The sequence below is a fragment of the Bos grunniens genome, chromosome 1 (genome assembly GCF_055505025.1).
Source record: "Bos grunniens cultivar Pamir isolate PY7600 chromosome 1, Bosgru_T2T1.0, whole genome shotgun sequence".
In the NCBI taxonomy this organism is placed as follows: Eukaryota; Metazoa; Chordata; class Mammalia; order Artiodactyla; family Bovidae; genus Bos; species Bos grunniens.
This window is the reverse complement of record NC_141165.1, coordinates 17,093,568-17,112,723: the sequence shown is the minus strand read 5'-3', so window position 1 is coordinate 17,112,723 and position 19,156 is coordinate 17,093,568. Positions and strand designations below refer to the sequence as shown.

Here is a 19,156-nt window from a genome sequence, read left to right as displayed (position 1 = left end):
GACTTAGAAAGATGGGGAGTTTTAGACATTCAAGTATTTGAAAAGCATCTTCCATGTGGAGGGAGCACCATGGCTTGCACTTTTAGGGAAGGAACTGCTTATAGTGGGAAGGAAGTTAGATTTCACAGGAAGTAGGTTTTTTTGAAGCAAAACGATGGGAAATGTGACCTTACAGGTTTTCTTGACAGGCTTTCCCCACTATCTTAATATATAAATATTATTCAGCAGAAACTGAGGAGCCACAAAAAGTGGTTTTGAACCTCCCATTGGAATAATTCTCACTAGCTGTCCAATGTTTCATTGTTTCATCAACAAGGCACTTCAGTCATAGAAATATAATTGTTCAGACATTATCCTCCATTTCTAGCGAAAATCAGCCTAAGCACATTCAAATGACATTTGCAGGACTCAGTCTGGACAGCTGATTCCAGGCAGTCTTTGGGATATTTGTTTCAAATGGACTCACTTGGGCTGGTATTGTGCTAAAGCTGTCTACATCCATGGTAACATTGAAGAGGTGGTTCCATAAACAGGCAGAAGGCTAGAAAAAAGCCAGGATAAGAAAATGCCTTCCTTTTAAATGCTAGACTCATATTCAGTTTGTTCAGTTCATCAAATTTTTCTGTATACAAATATATATATTATCCGACTGGCAACTACGAGCCATATATTTTGACCAAAGTTCTACCACTCACTTCTGGTCCTGTGATCTTGAGTAAAATCAGTTTGATTTTGTTTCTGCATGAATAAAATTAAGGCTTTATAAATAGATTAGAGAGTGTACCCCTGAAATCACATCCCTTCTTCCTCTGTCTGCCTTCACCCTCCTTCTCATCGTCTTCCTCACACTGGTCATTCCAGATCAGTTTAGAGATGAGATGTATTCATCATGTTATTGTTTAGTGCTTCAGTTGTGTCTGATTCTTTGTGACTGCATGGACTGTAGCCCACCAGACTTCTCTGTCCATGGGATTTCCCAGGCAGGAATACAGGAGTGGCTTGCCATTTCCTTCTCCAAGGGATATTCCCAACCCAAGGATAGAATGCCTTCTCCTGCATTGAAGGCAGGTTCTTTTACTACTGGGACTTCCCTGGTGGCTCAGCTTGGTAAAGAATCCACCTGCAATGTGGGAGACCTGGGTTCAATCCCTGGGTTGGCAAGATCCCCTGGAGAAGGGAAAGGCTACCCACTCCAGTATTCTGGCCTGGAGAAGTCCATGGACTGTGTAGTCCATGAGATCACAAAGAGTCAGACATGACTGAGTGCCTTTCACTTCACTGTTTTTACCACGGACCCCTAGGGAAGCTATAGTCACCATAGTTGGACTAAATTGTCTCTAATATTGAGTCCAAGTCCAATTTTCAGATAATTACAGCTCTAGATTCAGCCCTGTAGAGAGGTGATAAAGCCCCATTTAGAAACCTAAAGCAGAATCTGGCAACTGGCCAAGGGCAACTCCTTTGATCTGATCACCATTGCCTGTGCTAACAGCACCACCCTGCTTATCTCCCTCCATTGATTTGCAGACTGGCTGGCCATTCTGAATTCAACAGCTAGGTAATGTTATCTTGGAGCTGGATACTGTGGCCCCAGACTCTCCAGCTGTGTTCAGTTCAGTTCAGTTGCCCAGTCATGTCCGACTCTTTGCGACCCCATGAACCACAGCACTCCAGGCCTCCCTGTCCATCACCAACTCCCGAAGTTCACCCAAACCCATGTCCATTGAGTCGATGCCACACAACCATCTCATCCTCTGTCGGCCCCTTCTCCTCCTGCCCTCAATCTTCCCCAGCATCAGGGTCTTTTCTAGTGAGTCAGCTCTTGGCAGCAGGTGGCCAAAGTATTGGAGTTTCACTTCAACATCAGTCCTTTCAATGAACACTCAGGACTGATCTCCATTAGGATGGACTGGTTGGATCTCCTTGCAGTCCAAGGGACTCTCAAGAGTCTTCTCCAACACCACAGTTCAAAAGCATCAATTCTTCAGCAATCAGTTTTCTTTATAGTCCAATTCTCACAGTCATACATGACCACTGGAAAAACCATAGCCTTGACTAGACAGACCTTTGTTGACAAAGTAATGTCTCTGCTTTTCAATATGCTGTCTAGGTTGGTCATAACTTTCCTTCTAAGGAGTAACCTCCAGCATTTGAAGACTTGATTTCCTCATCTGTGAAATGGGGCTAAAATGGAGTGAGGATTCATGGGAGCTACAGAGAAGGCCAGGGGGTCACTTGTAACAGGAGCTCCACCATTGGCAGCTAGCATCACCACTGCCAGTTACCATCCAACTTACGTTTCACGTACAGGCGGCCTATCACCTTAGCAGTTCCATATCTGTTGGACACTTCACACACATAGCTGCCTGAGTCTGAGGGACGTGTGTTCTCAATAAGCAGCCCTGTCATGGTCTTCTGGAACCTTCCAGAAAGTTCCAGGGGCATGTTGTCCTTCAGCCAGCGGTAATCTGGCTCAGGGTGCCCAAGTGCTTTGCAAGGTAGCTCCACACGCTGCCCTGCCATGGCTTTGCGATGATCAAACCCATCCAGTATGGACGGGGCTGAGTTCGCTGGGTCTGCAGAAGGAAAGGAAAAAACTCTTAGATGCAGTGAAGGAGTTAATGTGTCATTCAGAATCATAGGACGTCATATATAATTCAAATTTTATATATGATTTCAATTATTAATACACCTTTAAGATTCCTCTGTCCATGGAATTCTCCAGGCAATAATACTGGAGTGAACTGCCATTCCCTTCTCCCGGGGATATTTCGATCCAGGGATCAAACCCGGGTCTCTTGCATTGCAGGCAGCTTCTTTACCATCTGAGCCACCAGCCACCTGATGCAAAGAACTGACTCATTGGAAAAGACCCTGATGCTGGGAAAGATTGAAGGTGGCAGGAAAAGGGGATGACAGAGGATGAGATGGTTGGATGGCATCCCCTATGCGATGGTATGAGTTTGAGTAAACCCCGGGAGCTGGTGATGGACAGGGAAGCTTGGCATGTTGCAGTCCATGGGATTGCAAAGAGTCTGACACAACTGAGTGACTGAACTGAATTGAACCACCAGGGAAGCCCATATATGCACACACACACACACACACATAAACACACACACACACATATATGCATATATATGAACAGAAAGAAAGCCCTATTCATATACATTCCTGTCTCTCAAAATTTTCAAAAGGTTGAACCTGATACATCACCAAAGAAGATGTACAAATGATTGATAAGCACATGGAAAGATGTTCAGTATTGTTAGCCATGACAGTTGCTATTGTTTTTTAGTTTCTAAGTTGTATCTGATTCTTTTGGGATCTCATGGTTTGTATTCCACCAGTTTCCTCTGCTCTTGGGATTTCCCAGGCAAGAATACTAGAGTGGATTGCCATTTTCTTCTCCAAGGGTTCTTCTCCACCCAAGGATCAAACACGTGTCTCCTGCATTGGCACGTGGATTCTTTGCCACAGGGCCACCTGGAAAGCCCAGCCACTAGGGTAATGCAAATTAAAACCACAGTGAGATACTACTTCACACTTACTAGGATGTCTATAATAAAGACCCCCATAGCAGCAAGTGCTTGTGAGGATGTGGAAAAGAAAGTAGAACTTTCATGCATTGTTAACTTGAAAGTAAAATGGGGCAACCACTTTGGAAAACACATCAGCAGCTTTGTAAAATGTTAAACTTCAGTTCATCACAAGGCTCAAAAGCTCCACTGTAAGAATCCACCCTAGACAAAGGAAAACCCACGTTCATTCAAACACTTTTTCACAAATGTTCATAGCAGGATTATTCGTAAGAGCCAAAAAGTTGAAATAGTTCATACTAAACAATAGGATCATTGTTTAGTAGCTGGATAAGCGAAATGTGAACATACATACATATTAATCAGCAATACAAAAGATACATGTTACTATATGAATGGACATGTTACAATAGGGATGGGCCTCAAAAGATTAGGCTAAATGAAAGAAGCCAGATACAAAGCCACATATCACCGAATTTGATTTATACAAAACACAGTGAAAACACAAATCTATAGAGATAGACAATAGATTAGTAGTTGCCTGCAGCTGGGATTGAATTTGACTGGAAATGGGCATCAGGAATTGATTTATCTATCTATCTAGGCCATTTTGTCTAAAGTTTCATTCAGTGAATGCTTCCTTATTGCTTTTCTTTTTGTATGATCTGTTCATTGATGTAAATGGGACATTAAAATCTGTTTCTATAATTGTGTTGCTGTCAATATTTCCCATTACATCTGCTAGTATTCTCTTTATTTAAGTATTTCTATGTTGGATGCATAGGAATTACCACTGCTATATTTCCCTTTCAGATTGATCCCTTTATCATCATGTAACATTCTTTCCTGTATTTTAACAAAATACAAAAGTCTTTGTTTTAAAGTCTACATTTCTGATACAAGTATTGCTACACCAACCTTCTTTTTGTTTCCGTTTGACCAAATACCTGTTTCCATCCCCTAACTTTCAGTCTGTGTGTGTCTTTAGATTTGAAGTGAGTCTCTTGTTGGCAGCATATATGTGTGTGTGTTTTTTTTTAATCAAATCAGCCACAGTATACCTTTTGATTAGAGCATTAGTCCATTTACATTTAAAGTAATTATTGGCAGATATGTACTTACTGTTATTTTGTTCATTGTTTTCTAATTTTATAGTTTTCTTTTTGCTTTTTCTGCTTTCTTCCCTTGTGATTTGATGACTATCTTTAGCATTATGTCTGGATTCATTTTTCTTTTCTCGAGTACCCAGTATAGATTTTTGGCTTGTATATAAATGTATTTTGGCTTGTATATAGATTTATATGGATATATATATGTGTGTATGTGTGTGTGTATATATATATATATATATACACACACTTGATTATTTTAATTTGATGATCTCTTAAGTTTGAACACATTCTAAAAACTCCATTTTTTACTTGCCACCATTTTAGTATTTTGAGTTTATATTTTACATCTTTCTGTTTTGTGTAGCCCTCAACTTATTGTGGATATAGATGATCTGTCTGCTTTTGTCTTTCAACCTTTTGCTAGCCTTACAATTTGCGCGTCAACTACCTTTACTATATGTTTACTTTACCAGTCATATTTTCTTTTTCTAAATTTCATATTTCTAGATGTGGTCTTTTTGGTGCTTACAGAAGTCCCTTTCATAGTCTTTATAAGATAGGCTTGTGTGCTTAGTCGCTTAGTTGTGTCTGACTCTTTGCAACCCCATGGACTGTAGCCGTTCAGGTTCCTCTGTCTATGGGGATTCTACAGGCAAGAATAATGGAGTGGGTTGCCATTTTCTCCTCCAGGAGATCTTCACAACCCAGGTATTGAACTCAGATCTCCTGCACTGGTGGTGGATTCTCCACCATCTGAGCTACCAGGGAAGGTTTAATGACAGTGAAATCTTTTAACTTTTGCTTATCTGTAAAACTCTTATCTCTCTTTTGTAGAATAATCTTATTTTGTTTATTTTTATTTCATCACTTTAAACATATTATGACACTGCTTTCTGGCCTGCAAAGTTTCTACCGAAAAGTCAATTGATAGTCTCATGGGAGTTCTTTTGTATTTAAGTAGTTCCTTTTTCCTTGCTGTGTTTAACATTCTCTCTATATCTTTAATTTTTTCCATTTTAATTATAACGTGTCTTGGTGTGAATCTCTTTGGTTCATCTTTGTGTGTGTGTAAGAGAGTGATCCTCTGCTTTGTGGACCTGAATACTTGTTTACGTTCCCTGGTCAGGGAAGTGTTGAGCTATTATTTCTTCCAATAATTTTTCTGCCCCTTTCTCCCTCTCTTTTCCTTCTGAGACCCCTATAAGATAGTAAGTGTGATTATCCCCAGGTCTCTTAAACTGTCTTCATTTTTTTTTTTCTGTTTTCAGTTCCACATAAGAGTTTTCCACTACTCTGTCTTCCAGTTCACTGATCTGTTCCCCTGCTTAATCTAATCTACTGTTGATTCCTTCTAGTGTATTCTTCTGTTTAGTAATCATAGTCTTCAGCTCTGTTTGGTTCTTGTGTTTTCTAACTTGCTATTAGACTTCTCATCATGTTCATTCATTCTTCTCCCAAGTTCATTGAGCACCTTTGTGATCTTAACCTTGTATTTTTTTTTGTTAGGGAGATTATTATCTCCTTAGTTCTTCTTCTGGAATTTTATCTTGTTCTTTTATTTGCAAAATATTCCTCAGTTGCCTCATTTTGCTGAATTCTGTTTTTACATCTGTGTTATATATATATCACTTACATATCCCAATTTTGAGGAAGTGGCCTGATATTGGAAATGTGCTATGGGGCCCAGCAGCACACTGGTTCCCAGAGCCAAGTGCTCTAGGGGAGCCCCTTAAGTGGACCGCAGGGACCCTTCAGTTATGGTGGGGCTGACTACTGAGAGTGGCTGGTAGGCAGGGATGGACCCCGGCCTGGTTGGCTGGCAGGCCCTACTTCATGTAGAGGCTGCTGCCCTACTAGTCGGGGGGCTGGTTTTCCATGCAATGGGCTGCTAGCCCTGGGGTGGTGTTGGTCCAGGGGTTGCTGTCAAATTGTCTAATAGGCAGGTAAACCACCAGCACTAATAAGCAAGAGGGAAGACTCCAAAATGGCACTTGCCAGCATAGTGTCCTCGTGATAGAATGAGCTCTCCAAAATTGCTTCCACCAATGTCTATGATTGGTGAAAAACCTGGCTTAAAACTCAACATTAAAAAAAAATAATCAAGATTATGGCATCCAGTCCCATCATTTTATGACAAATAGAAAGGGAAAATGTAAAAGTAGTGACAGATTTTATTTTGTTGGTCTCCAAAATTACTGTGGATAGTGTCTGCAGCCATGAAATTAAAAAGATGCTTGTTCCTTGGAAGGAAAGCTATGACAGACCTAGAAAGAGAATTAAAAAGCAGAGACATCACTTTGCCAACAAAGTCAGCCTAGTCAAAGCAATAGCTTTTCCAGTAGTCATGTATGGATGTGAGAGTTGGACCATAAACAACTATGGTGCTTGAGAAGACTCTTTTGAGAGTTCCTTAGGCTGAAAGAAAATCAAACCAGTCAATCCTAAAGGAAATAAACCCTGAATATTTATGGAAGGACTGATGATGAATCTGAAGCTCCAATACTTTGGCTATCTGATGTGAAGAGCCAACTCATTGGAAAAGACCCTAATGATGGGAAAGGTTGAAGGCAAAAGGATAAAGGGGAAGCAGAGGATGACATGGTTAGATAGCATCACTGATTCAATGGACATGAATTTGAGCAGACTCTGGAGATGGTAAAGGAGAGAGAAGCCTGGTGTGCTGCAGTCCATGGGGTTGTAAAATGTTGGACACAACTTAGCGACTAAAATGTTGTCTATATCCTGGGGCAGTCCCAGTTAGTTACTGCCTTTCCAGGAGGCTTTCCAAAATTAGCAAGTGGGTCTGACCCAGGCTACTTTCAAATGATTGCCTCTGCACTGGGTCTTGGAGCATGAGAGATTTTGCATGAGTCTTTAAGAGTGGAGTATCTATTTTATAACCCTCCAACTCTCCCATACATAAGCCCCACTGGCTTTCAAAGCCAGACATTCTGGAGCTTTCATCTTCCTGGTGGAGAACTCCAAGACTAAGAAGCTTGATGTTGGGCTCAGACCCCTTGCTCCTTGGGGAGAACTTCTGCAATTTTGATTTTTCCATTTGAGGCTTGCCTCTCTGGGAGTTTGTCATGTCTCTGCACCTCCTACCCATCTTACTGTGGTTCTGTCTTTATATTTTTAATTGTGGAAAACTTTTCTGCATGTCTGCAAGTTATTATCATTGATATTTCCTCTATAAATAGTAGTATTTTTGGTGTGTCCATGCGAAGAATTAGCTTAGGATCTTCCTACTCCATTATCTTTGCCACACTCCCTTATCGGTGATCTTAATTGTTATTGTTCTTTTTTGTTGTTGTTGTTATCATTCTTGACTCTTTTAATTCAGAGCAGCCTCTCTTCTATTTCTTCTCATGTCTCTGGGTTATTGAAGAAACAGATAAGTTATTGCATAGGAAATCCCACACTTTGAATATCTTTCTTTATGCTGTCATTTAGCCTGTTCCTCTATTGCCATTTTTTCTTATGACTGGAATTTAGTTCTGATGGATTGGTTAGATCAAGCTCAACCTTTTGTCATTCCCTTTGCATCTATATAATGAGGCTATATGAGTTGCATGCAAAACTCAATAAGGCTAAAAATGATAAGCAAATTCAGATGATGTTTGTCTGAATTATTTTACTAAGGGTTGAAAATCACGATTTTAATATTTTCTTATCTTCACATTCAACAGATATGATTATTCTGTAAATAAGAACTTTTCTTCCTGAACTAGGGTTGTTTGGTTATCATAAAATATATAGTACTTATAGGAAATATAGGGAGAATTTTCATTGTTCTCTATAATGACTAGTTATCAAAGTCAAGAGTTGGTGCCTGCCCTAGTTACCACTAAGTAGACCAATAAGATTATTATTATTATTGCTTCTGTTATTATTTAATGTATATGGACATGTGTACATGTAAATATATATGCAAAGAATTATATAATTGTACATGTACATTATGTAAGTATATATGTATGCACACATATACACACCTATGTATGCCTTAATATTAATACATATATATATTTATTTACATATAATTTTGGCAAGACCCTATTTATATTTCAGGCTCATCTTGCATGTTTCCTGTCCCAAAGCAATAAGTGATCATTATTTCAAGGAACCGTGGTCCCTATTATTATGGCATAATATTTAAAAGAGACTATTGTCTAGGCAGTAGAGTTGCTAGTTGCTATTGGTTGCCCATTGCTTCTGGACCTTTTCAATGGAAACACCTTCTCTCTCTCCATTTAGTTTTTCACTCTGGCTCAGTTTGATTCCTAAATCCAGCAGTTTCCCTCAGGGTGAATCTCTCTTCTTCTGAAAGTAGTATTTGCTGAATACTTCTGAGATACACAAGGAGTTAGACCACCAGTTAACTATGTGATGTCACAGCCTTTTATACTCATCTTCAGCTCAGAGCTTGCACAGGGCTATCCAAGTGTTGTGAATATCCTCAAACACATTTTCCCAGGTTCCCATCAAGAAATAGTCCTCTTCTGCTTTTTGGAGATGAGCATATGCTGACAAAGTTTCCTATGGTCAACACTACGGTTTTTCCAGTAGTCATGTACAGATGTGAGAATTGGGTCATAAAGAAGGCCAAGTGGTGAAGAATTGACGCTTTTGAATTGTAGTACTGGAGAAGACTCTTGACAGCCCCTTGAACAGCAAGGGGATCAAACCAGTCAATCCTAAAGGAAATCAACCTTGAATATTCATTGGAAGAAATCATGTTGAAGCTGAAGCTCCAATACCTTGTCCACTTGATGTGAAGAACCAGCTCACTGGGAAAGACCCTGATGTTGGGAAAGACTGAGGGCAAGAGGAGAAGGGGGCAACAGAGGATGAGATGGTTGGATGGCATCACTGACACAATGGACAAAAGTTTGAGCACACTCTGGGAGATAGTAAAGGACAGGGAAAACCAGCATGCTGCAGTCTATGGGGTTGCAAAGAATCTGACATGACTTAGCAACAGAACAAAAACAATTTGTTGACTATTTTGCATTTCTGTGACTATATAGTAATCTCAATAGGCCTTCCCCCTTCACCATCCATTGCTTCTCTTACACTGCTGCTTCTCTTACATTGGACCTGCTGTTGCCAGTAGTTTATCTACAGCCCCACATGTTTAAAAGTTTCTGAGGATCCCTGTCACCTACTTTTGTTGAAAATGACATCCACATTCTTTTTCTTTTGTTATCCTATTGAGCCTGTTTCCACTCCAGGAAGAATTTGGAATCATTAAAAACCTTATTACTAGCATAACCCCACTAGCAAACCCCATGTATACGTTTATTAACAATTTAGATCTAATTTAAAATTAAATAATTTTCTGTTATCCTTCAAAGCTTAAACTCTAGATAATCTGCACTCAGTGTCTACATTCCCAAGTTCTAGCATCAACTGTTTCCTCCCTCAACTACTTTACTGAAATTTCTGACCAAAACGTCACAAGCTACATGCCATAAGCAGTAGACTCTCTTAAGAGCCTTTTGAGTCTGTGTGACTCTGCTGACTTCTCCCTTCTTACAACTACCACCTTTAACCCCAAATGTTCAGTCTTATCCCGTCTCTTCTTTTCTGCTGGTGTTCAAGTGTATGATGTTCCTTTACTAGTCTCTCCTCTGATGCTTCTTACTGATGTGCACAAATGCTCACGAGGCAATCTCATGACTCTCGTCGCGTCGCTTCTGTGGTGACCCAATCAATGCTCATGAGTCCTGCTGCTTATTTTTGAAACATTCTTTAAAAAATAATAATTAAGCTTGTGATTAAAAAAAGCAAATTTGCCTTTTCAACTCTGAGAAATCAGTACTTCATGATCTAGAGATAAACAAGGCTATTTTTTCTGTTTTCTCACCTTTTTTTTTTAAGGTTTTACTTTTTTTTCCAGGTTTCACTTCAGAGAAAAATGGCCTCCTGAGATTATCATCACGTGATTCACATTATCTCAATGGAGAAATACATATCTGCTTCTTTTTGCTAAGCTCAGTTTCATCTTATACCCAGATCCATGCCACCATTCCTCCGAGACTGTTTCCTTTCTTACTTCAGTATTGTCGTGAAAAAGTTCCTCCTCAATCATAAAAGACCTTTCCTAGGATATTCTGAACAAATATACCATTGTGCTCTTATTAAAAGCACTGTGAAAGTGAAAGTCGCTCAGTCATGTCTGATGCTTTGTGACCCCATGGACTACACAGTCCATGGAATTTTCCAGGGCAGAATACTGGAATGGATAGCCTTTCCCTTCTCCAGGGAATCTTCCCAACCCAGGGATAAAACCCAGGACTCCCGCATTGCAGGCTGACTGTTTACCAGCTGAGCCACAGGGAAGCCCAAGAATACAGGAGTGGGTGGCCTATCCCTTCTCCAAGGGATCTTCCCGACCCGGGAATTGAACGGAGGTCTCTGGCATTGCAGGAGATTCTTTACCAACTGAGCTATCAGGAAAGCCTATTATTAAAAACACCATGGAACAGGTAACAGAGGCTACTCATTTTATAATTTATCTTCTCAACATTTTAATTTAATTTTAATTTTTTTTAATTTTTGAAGTTTTATTTTTCAATAATACAAGTCTGGTTGGTTGGAGGATAGGGCTTCTGAAGCAGAGGGAAACTTTGAGGGCTGGCTGGTCTTCTTATCAAAGACCCTGCTTATTTCACACCAGAAGGTGATCTTTCACTTTCCTGCTCTGTTATGTTCTCTGACGTGTATAATGTGCATGCCCTATCCAGGAGGTTTTGGATAGCTGTCAAGAGCTAGGTTTAAAACAACAAGCAAATATGTTAGGATATTTTTGCAAGAATTTCTAGCACATATTTTTAGGTTTATTTTCTGGGCATTTTATTTATTTATTTATTTTTAAAACAAATTCCAACTCTTTATTTTGACTGGGTAACTTACAAAGCCCCTCCACCTCCACAATTTTAAGATGTTTTAAGGGCCATAGAGCTGGGTTCTCACTTTTCTTTTTTTTAAATTTAAATTTATTTATTTTAATTGGAGGCTAATTACTTCACAATATTGTATTGGTTCTGCCACAGATCAACATGAATCCGCCACGGGCGTACAAACGAGCGTATTTTTTTTTTTTTTTACTGTGCTGATTATTCTTGCCCTAAACAGAGGCAACAAGTCATAACTAATAACACAAGAGATAAAGTAACAACTGATATGAAAAAGAACAGGTAAAGATAAACTATTTTCAAGTTCAGAGGGGAAAAAATATCAATTAGTTATGACTTATGTTTTTCCTAAACCTTAAAAGACAGGTGAGTGTTGGCTATTTTAAGGATGTAAATGGGGAAGAGGAATTCAGATAAAGCATTATCAAGGGCAATATGTGGGTGTTAGGTGACATTGTTCTAATTACTCCAGCACTTGAAAACTTGTTATTATGTCTCCCACACAAAACATCACGGCAAATAAAATTACTAATCACTGCATGGATCACTTTTTTTTTTCTAATTTTATTTTATTTTTAAACTTTACATAATTGTATTAGTTTTGCCAAATATCAGAATGAATCCGCCACAGGTATACATGTGTTCCCCATCCTGAACCCTCCTCCCTCCTCCCTCCCCATACCATCCCTCTGGGTCGTCCCAGTGCACTAGCCCCAAGCATCCAGTATCGTGCATCGAACCTGGACTGGCAACTTGTTTCATACATGATATTTTACATGTTTCAATGCCATTCTCCCAAATCTTCCCACCCTCTCCCTCTCCCACAGAGTCCATAAGACTGTTCCATACATCAGTGTCTCTTTTGCTGTCTCGTACACCGGGTTATTGTTACCATCTTTCTAAATTCCATATATATGCATTAGTATACTGTATTGATGTTTTTCCTTCTGGCTTACTTCACTCTGTATAATAGGCTCCAGTTTCATCCACCTCATTAGAACGGATTCAAATGTATTCTTTTTAATGGCTGAGTAATACTCCATTGTGTAAAACCACTATGAGGTACCATTTCACACCAGTCAGAATGGCTGCGATCCAAAATTCTACAAATAATAAATGCTGGAGAGGGTGTGGAGAAAAGGGAACCCTCTTACACTGTTGGTGGGAATGCAAACTAGTACAGCCACTATGGAGAACAGTGTGGAGATTCCTTAAAAAAGTGGAAATAGAACTGCCTTATGATCCAGCAATCCCACTGCTGGGCATACACACTGAGGAAACCAGAAGGGAAAGAGACACGTGTACCCCAATGTTCATCGCAGCACTGTTTATAATCGCCAGGACATGGAAGCAACCTAGATGCCCATCAGCAGATGAATGGATAAGAAAGCTGGGGTACATATACACATGGATCAATTTTATATTCTAAAACTATAAGACCAAAGTCATATATTTTACATTTGATTTCTAATACTGAGATGGTAATTTCATACTTCTAAACTTCTGCACGGAGCACTAATGCAATCCTGTGTAAACGTATTGCTGATTTGTTTGACTGATGGATCAACAGCAAGCCAACTGTAAAGATTCTGCAAAAGGTCGATATCTTCTCAAAGTATAACTCCCATTAAAAGAGGCACAAAACTGATATATTTGTGAAAGTGGAATAAACTGTTTTTGGGTTTCCTTCACTTGAGAATAATCCTGGAAGGCCATGCCTATTTCTTTAACTTCATTTTTTTTTTCATACCCATGATTTTGTTTTATTTTGACCAACTGGTTAAATATATATATATATATATATATATAATGTAGAAAGTTCTTAGTCATTAAATTGAGTCCTTATTTGCAAATCAATATACATTTCAAAATCTCATTATTATTATACTCACTAATAATGATTATTATCATTATACTCACTTTATAATGTATATGCTATATTTAAAAATGTGTAAGATAGTCTTAAAAAAGGAGCTGTATTAAACCAATGGGCATAGAATATTACATTTTTAAATTTTTTATTGGAGGATAACTGATTTACATTTGTGTGTTGGCTTCCAGCGTACAACACCATGAATTTTCCGTAAGTATGCATATGCTCCCTCCCTCTTGAGTCTCCCCCATCCCCCACCAAACCCGCCCTTCTAAGTCAATGTGGATAATTTCTCCACTACTGCTAGGTGGGGAATAAGAGGTGTGTTCCAAGGACTACGTCCTGCTCCCTTAGAGCTCTGCAGAGTAGAAAGCACGGAGGTGCTAATTGGTATCACCAGTCATAACATACAGTAGTGAGAGGAGGCATTGTCAACAAAGTAGCAATAATATAGGGTCAAAGAAATTTGGAATTTTACAATAGGTGAAATATCCATATTTGCATTGTACTGTATCGGGAAAAGTTTTTTCTTTCTTTCTTTTTTTTTTATTTAAAAAACCCTCAAGTTGCTAGAATATTTTGGGACAGAAATACGGACTTCATTTTACTTGTAAGTTCCATGATTTTACTGGAGTCATCCCAGAGCACTAACAAAAGAAAACAGAAACAGAAATCTCAGTGCCGATGAGTTTTTACCTGATACGAAAAGTCTAGCGCTGTTACTTTGCCTGGTCTCCCCGGTGTATCTGTGCCGCGTGACACAGCGGTAGTTATACAATCCATCTTCATTTTGTACATCTTTAATATACAAGGCGCCCGTGGATGTGATGAGAAATCTAGATCCTAAAATAGAAGAAAATGATTACCCCATTAAAACAGAACAGAACAGAAGCAACCCAGTCATACAAAGGCACTGAATAGACTTTCTTCACCTGAAGGAAACTCATATGAAGGCAAATAATAGATGTGTGTGTGTGTTTGCGTTTGTGTGTGTGTTACTTTAAGGGTTCAAGCTACATTAATACTTTATTCTAAATTAGGGGATTTTAGTGAGTATACTACAAAATAAATACATACTTGCAAAGCTTAGTCTCATTAATTAATTTTTTAGGTCATGTATTTATTTAGGAGCAAGAGAGTTGGCATATAATTGGTATGTTGCTAATTTAGCAGATTTTCTTTGACCATCACTTTTCTCTCAGAATATGACAAATTAAAGGAGTATTAATTTTCTTTTATAAATTTCTATATCATGTAAGTATTTCAAATGTTTCAATAAATACATAAACATGTTAGACTAAAGAACAATGATATATTCCACAACCTTCCCAGGAAAGACTAATTTCCTCAATGATAACCAACACTTACATCTATATTCTAGGATAAAGATCAATTCTTCCTATATTCAGTGCTTTAGAGAGCTCTTCTATTTTCTGATTACTACTGAAATTATCAATGATAGCATTTTCACCTCAGGAAGAAAAAAGTGATACCCACCTCTTTCTCCTGCATATCAACACTGGATACAACGTGCTCTCCGTGACCTGTGGGTTTTGCCTCTATAACTCAGTTTGAACAGAAATGGCCAGCATTAAGAGACCAAGCATCATTGTTGCTTGAAGGAGAATAAACAAGATTCTTTCCTTCAAAACTATCTAAAGATATTTAATATCTTTAACTAATTAATATCTAATTAATGTTAAAATATCTAAACATATGTAAATACCTAAAGATAAGTTTTCACTGTTCAGTGATAATTTTTGTGATACACCAAATAAAAGCAAAGGAGTACATTCCTAGGTGAGCGCCAGCACTTACATGGTGGGAGACTCAACTCCTTGTGTTCCACTGTTAGCCTTTCCTATGGAAAATTTCTACATCTGATGCAATTCTACTTGAAAGGTAATGTCATTTTGCTTCTTTGGGAAAAGACCAAAATGACAAAAATTCACATTCTTTTCAACTGTTTGTTTTCCTTAGTTTCATTTGAAACTGCCTTTGGTTTATATTAATCAGAATTTGCCAGAAGTTCTGACTTCATTAATTGTAGGTCTCAAATATTTAAAGCTGTGAACACAATTCTCACAGCCATCCCATGGTTACTTCTTATAAGAAGTATAAATTATTCATAGATCAACTGTCAGATAAAGTAAAAACAGCTTATTGCTTCTTATGCAATATGAAAGCAATTCAATGGACATGAATTTAAAAAATCATAAAACAAACACTGATCCAGCATAAGCTTTCCAGAAGAACACCAATTAACTACTAAAGGATAAAATACCTTTAAGTGATAAATTTATTTTTTTAACAAATATATTAGTTACTTATTTTAAAATATGCTATAAATATGCTAAACATTAGAATAGCTGAAAAAGGGAATGATGTATATTCTAGCTACTTTTGCTTTATCCTCCCCCTGAAAACAGCCACTAAAATTACCACTTGTCATCTGTCATCACATGCCAAACAGGTCTTACCAGTATATATTGTGTATAATTGAAACATTTTTTCCTGTCAATATATTTTGCATACTTACATAATGCTTTAATAACAAGTTACTTTAAAGTACAGAAAGACAGAAACAAGGAACAAAAAGCTACTATATTAACTCCTGTCACCACTCGAAGACGGCGTCTTTGCACTAGAATTGACAGGCCATCATCAGTGGTGACAGTGTAAGGGGAGCCTCTTGTGCACGGCTCCTCCGAGTGTCAGGGGATGCTCAGGGTTGCAGAAGCAGCAGCCTGCGCTCATTACTCCGCTGATTCCTAAGAGGGCTCTACTCTCCAGGTACATTTAATTTAATCACTCACTTTGCTCCTGGAATAGCTGACTCCTTTTTATCCACTTAGCATGCTAAATAAACTCTCTAAAGACATGGTGTTTCAGAGAATTGAGAACCTTGTTGGTGTGAAACATTTTCTGAGATATTCACAGGGAAGGAAGAAGGAGTTGGCTGAATTCCCATGCTAATTTGAACCATCTCTGTCGAACCCATTATTTCTCATTGAACCCCATCACCAAACTGATCAATATTTTAAAACCTAAAATAAAAATGAAGAATAGAAGAATCTGATTAGGAGAGGACCACAAAGACCCAGAGTCCTGGGGTTCAGCCTAAACTCCCAAGATACAGGGAACTCTTAGGACAATGAGGCATAGCTATGTCACTAGGACACCAGGTGTCTTGGTTTCATGGTAACAGGGAATCTTCTCAACCACCCCCTTGCTTTTCAATGCACCCTGCTTTCTGCCTTACATCAGCAAAGGATTTTGTATCATATGGAATAAATGGATTTGTTCACAGCCTTAAATGAGATGGAAGAATGTGGTTCTGTTAAGATAGGCAAATATTAAAACAAAATATTAATAGCAATAAACTACACACACAGTCTCTCTCTCTCTCTCTGTCTCTCTCACACACACACACACACACACACACACACACACACCCCTTTACTACTCAGAACTGTCTGGTAACATACAACTGTGCAAAGCCAAACTTTTGTAGGTAATTTTATTTTCCTTGGAAAATTATTAGCACTTTACATATAAACACTGCTAAAATATAGTCCACACTTTTTGTTTGTCATGTTAAACATACTGCAAAGCAGTCAACTGAACAATCGTGAATGATTTTTGGATTTAGGGTCATGATTGCAGTTGTAGACTATTGAGCCACACTGCTCAGTTATTAAAGGGATATATCAGAAGCTATCTTGGCTTCTCAACATGCCCTGAATGGCCCAGGAGTTCAAGTCCCCAGTTCTGTCTTTAATAGTTCATCTGTTCTCTCTGGGTTTCCCAGGTAGCACTGGTGGTGAAGAATCCACCTCCAAGGCAGGAGATGTAAAGGAGATGAGATCAATCCCTGGATCAGGAAGATGCCCTGGAGAAGGGCACAACAAGACACTCCATTATTCTTGCCTGGAGAATACCTTGGACAGAGGAGCCTGGTGGGCTAAGGTCCATAGGATCACAAAGAGTTGGACAAGACTGAAGTAACTTAGCACGCACAAACACACACGGTTCCCTCCTTTACCACCAGGCTCTGAGCTGTCACCTCTCTCTGCTGACAGAATCGCTGTGGATACTCTCAGGATGTGTGTGCTGAGAGGGAGAAACCAGACATACCAAAGCTCTTAGAACTTTGCATAAACCCAGAAGAAATGGGTTTCAATTGAGTGCTGGCACAGGTCTCCAGTGTTTATTGGCATGAGCTGGTGTGTTAATGCCAGTGAAGAAAACCTACAGCTTAGTACCAGCCTTGCTACGCTCAGCACAGGGGCTAGTGGACTAGTTCTATCCAGAAATGTAAAACTGAGGCGGGAGGTAGGTGAGGAGCCCCAGGATAAAGTGATAGGAGATTCATTTCCTGTGGACTGAAACCCCAGAATAAGAACAGCAGCACAATTAGGAGAGGCAGCTGGGCCCTGCCCAGACCACTTATTTCTCAAAGTCAGGAGACCTCCCTGACTACATGAGTGCAGAAAGGCTTCTGGGGGTCAAAGGGGAATGGTGCTAAGTGATGCTAACTACCCATAAGCCTCTTCAATCCCTCTTGGCTGAGAGATGCGTATGTACTCATGGGAGGGCTCCGAGATGCACCAAATATGGACTGTGAACCAGGCAAACCAAAATGACTGATCAGAGGAAACCTGGAAGAAATGCCTCATACTGCCACGAGGGTACGACTCAGTGACTCTTTCTGGGTCAGCCCATCTGTCTATCCACATATACTGTACTCTTTTTCCTCCTAATAAATACTTCACTTGTTTCACTACTTTCCATCTTTGTGGGAATACTTCTTCTGCAAAGCCAAAGGGTGAGGGCCTGGTCACTGACCACTGGTCCAGTGGCTAGGATTGGTGATCTCGTCGCCAGGACCTGAACTCAATATCTCTGGTGGGGAAACTGAAGCCCCACTCCCAGCTGCTGCAGGCTGAGGCCAGCCAAGATCAAAACTACCAAAGAAAATGGGGCAGTGGCATGATTGGGAATGCCGTAGGAATTCTCAGGGTAGCAGTCCTACAGCCCCACCCTCCCGTCATGGTGCTGAGTGGTGAACTCACAGCAGATGGCACATTCTGAGGCTCAGCACCATGCCTTTGGGTTTCTGGCAGCATCAGAGGCAGAGAAACAGCAACAGGTCTAGGAATCCAGTTTGCCGAACTGTGAGTTGCAGCCAGCCGGCAAGCATGTCGTCCTGAAGGGAGCAAGTGGGAGCTGATTCTATGGTGGGCCATGTGTTCTGGGTGAGTAGAAACCAGAGCTGAGACGTGCATCCATTCCCCGGGACAGCACTGTCCAGGTTCTGAGAACACAGAAAGGAGTGCGACACAGCCTCCGCCTTCAGGGAGCTTACAGTCTAAACAGATCTGAGTCTCAGGGGCAGAGTCATGGCATTTGATGCGATAACAGGATTGGAGGGAAGGGACTGGATTATAATCATCATCTCATTGGGATGGAAGAAACTATCAGGTACCAAGGGAGGAAAATCAGTATGTATAACCAAACTGAATACACAAGGATAAATTCAAGTTTGGCGATAAATGCTGGTTTTCCTTCTTGGGGAACTTGGACACAAATAATTAACTGCATATGTTCTGCTGCTGCTGCTGCTAAGTCACTTCAGTCGTGTCCGACTCTGTGCAGCCCCATAGACGGAAGCCCAATAGGCCCTGCCATCCCTGGGATTCTCTAGGCAAG

At 39.7% G+C, this 19,156-nt stretch overlaps 1 protein-coding gene across 2 annotated transcripts in view; it reads right to left on the bottom strand.

Moving 5' to 3' along the window:
- DSCAM (DS cell adhesion molecule) overlaps positions 1 to 19,156 on the bottom strand; it is an 859,211-nt gene that overhangs the window by 325,069 nt on the left and 514,986 nt on the right. For both annotated transcript variants that reach the window (XM_086341570.1, XM_086341667.1), the window contains 2 exons: positions 14,141 to 14,287; positions 2,298 to 2,576 (listed from right to left, as the gene is read on the bottom strand). In XM_086341570.1, the coding sequence (XP_086197696.1) occupies positions 2,298 to 2,576; positions 14,141 to 14,287 (426 nt within the window). The remainder of the gene's footprint in view (positions 1 to 2,297; positions 2,577 to 14,140; positions 14,288 to 19,156) is intronic.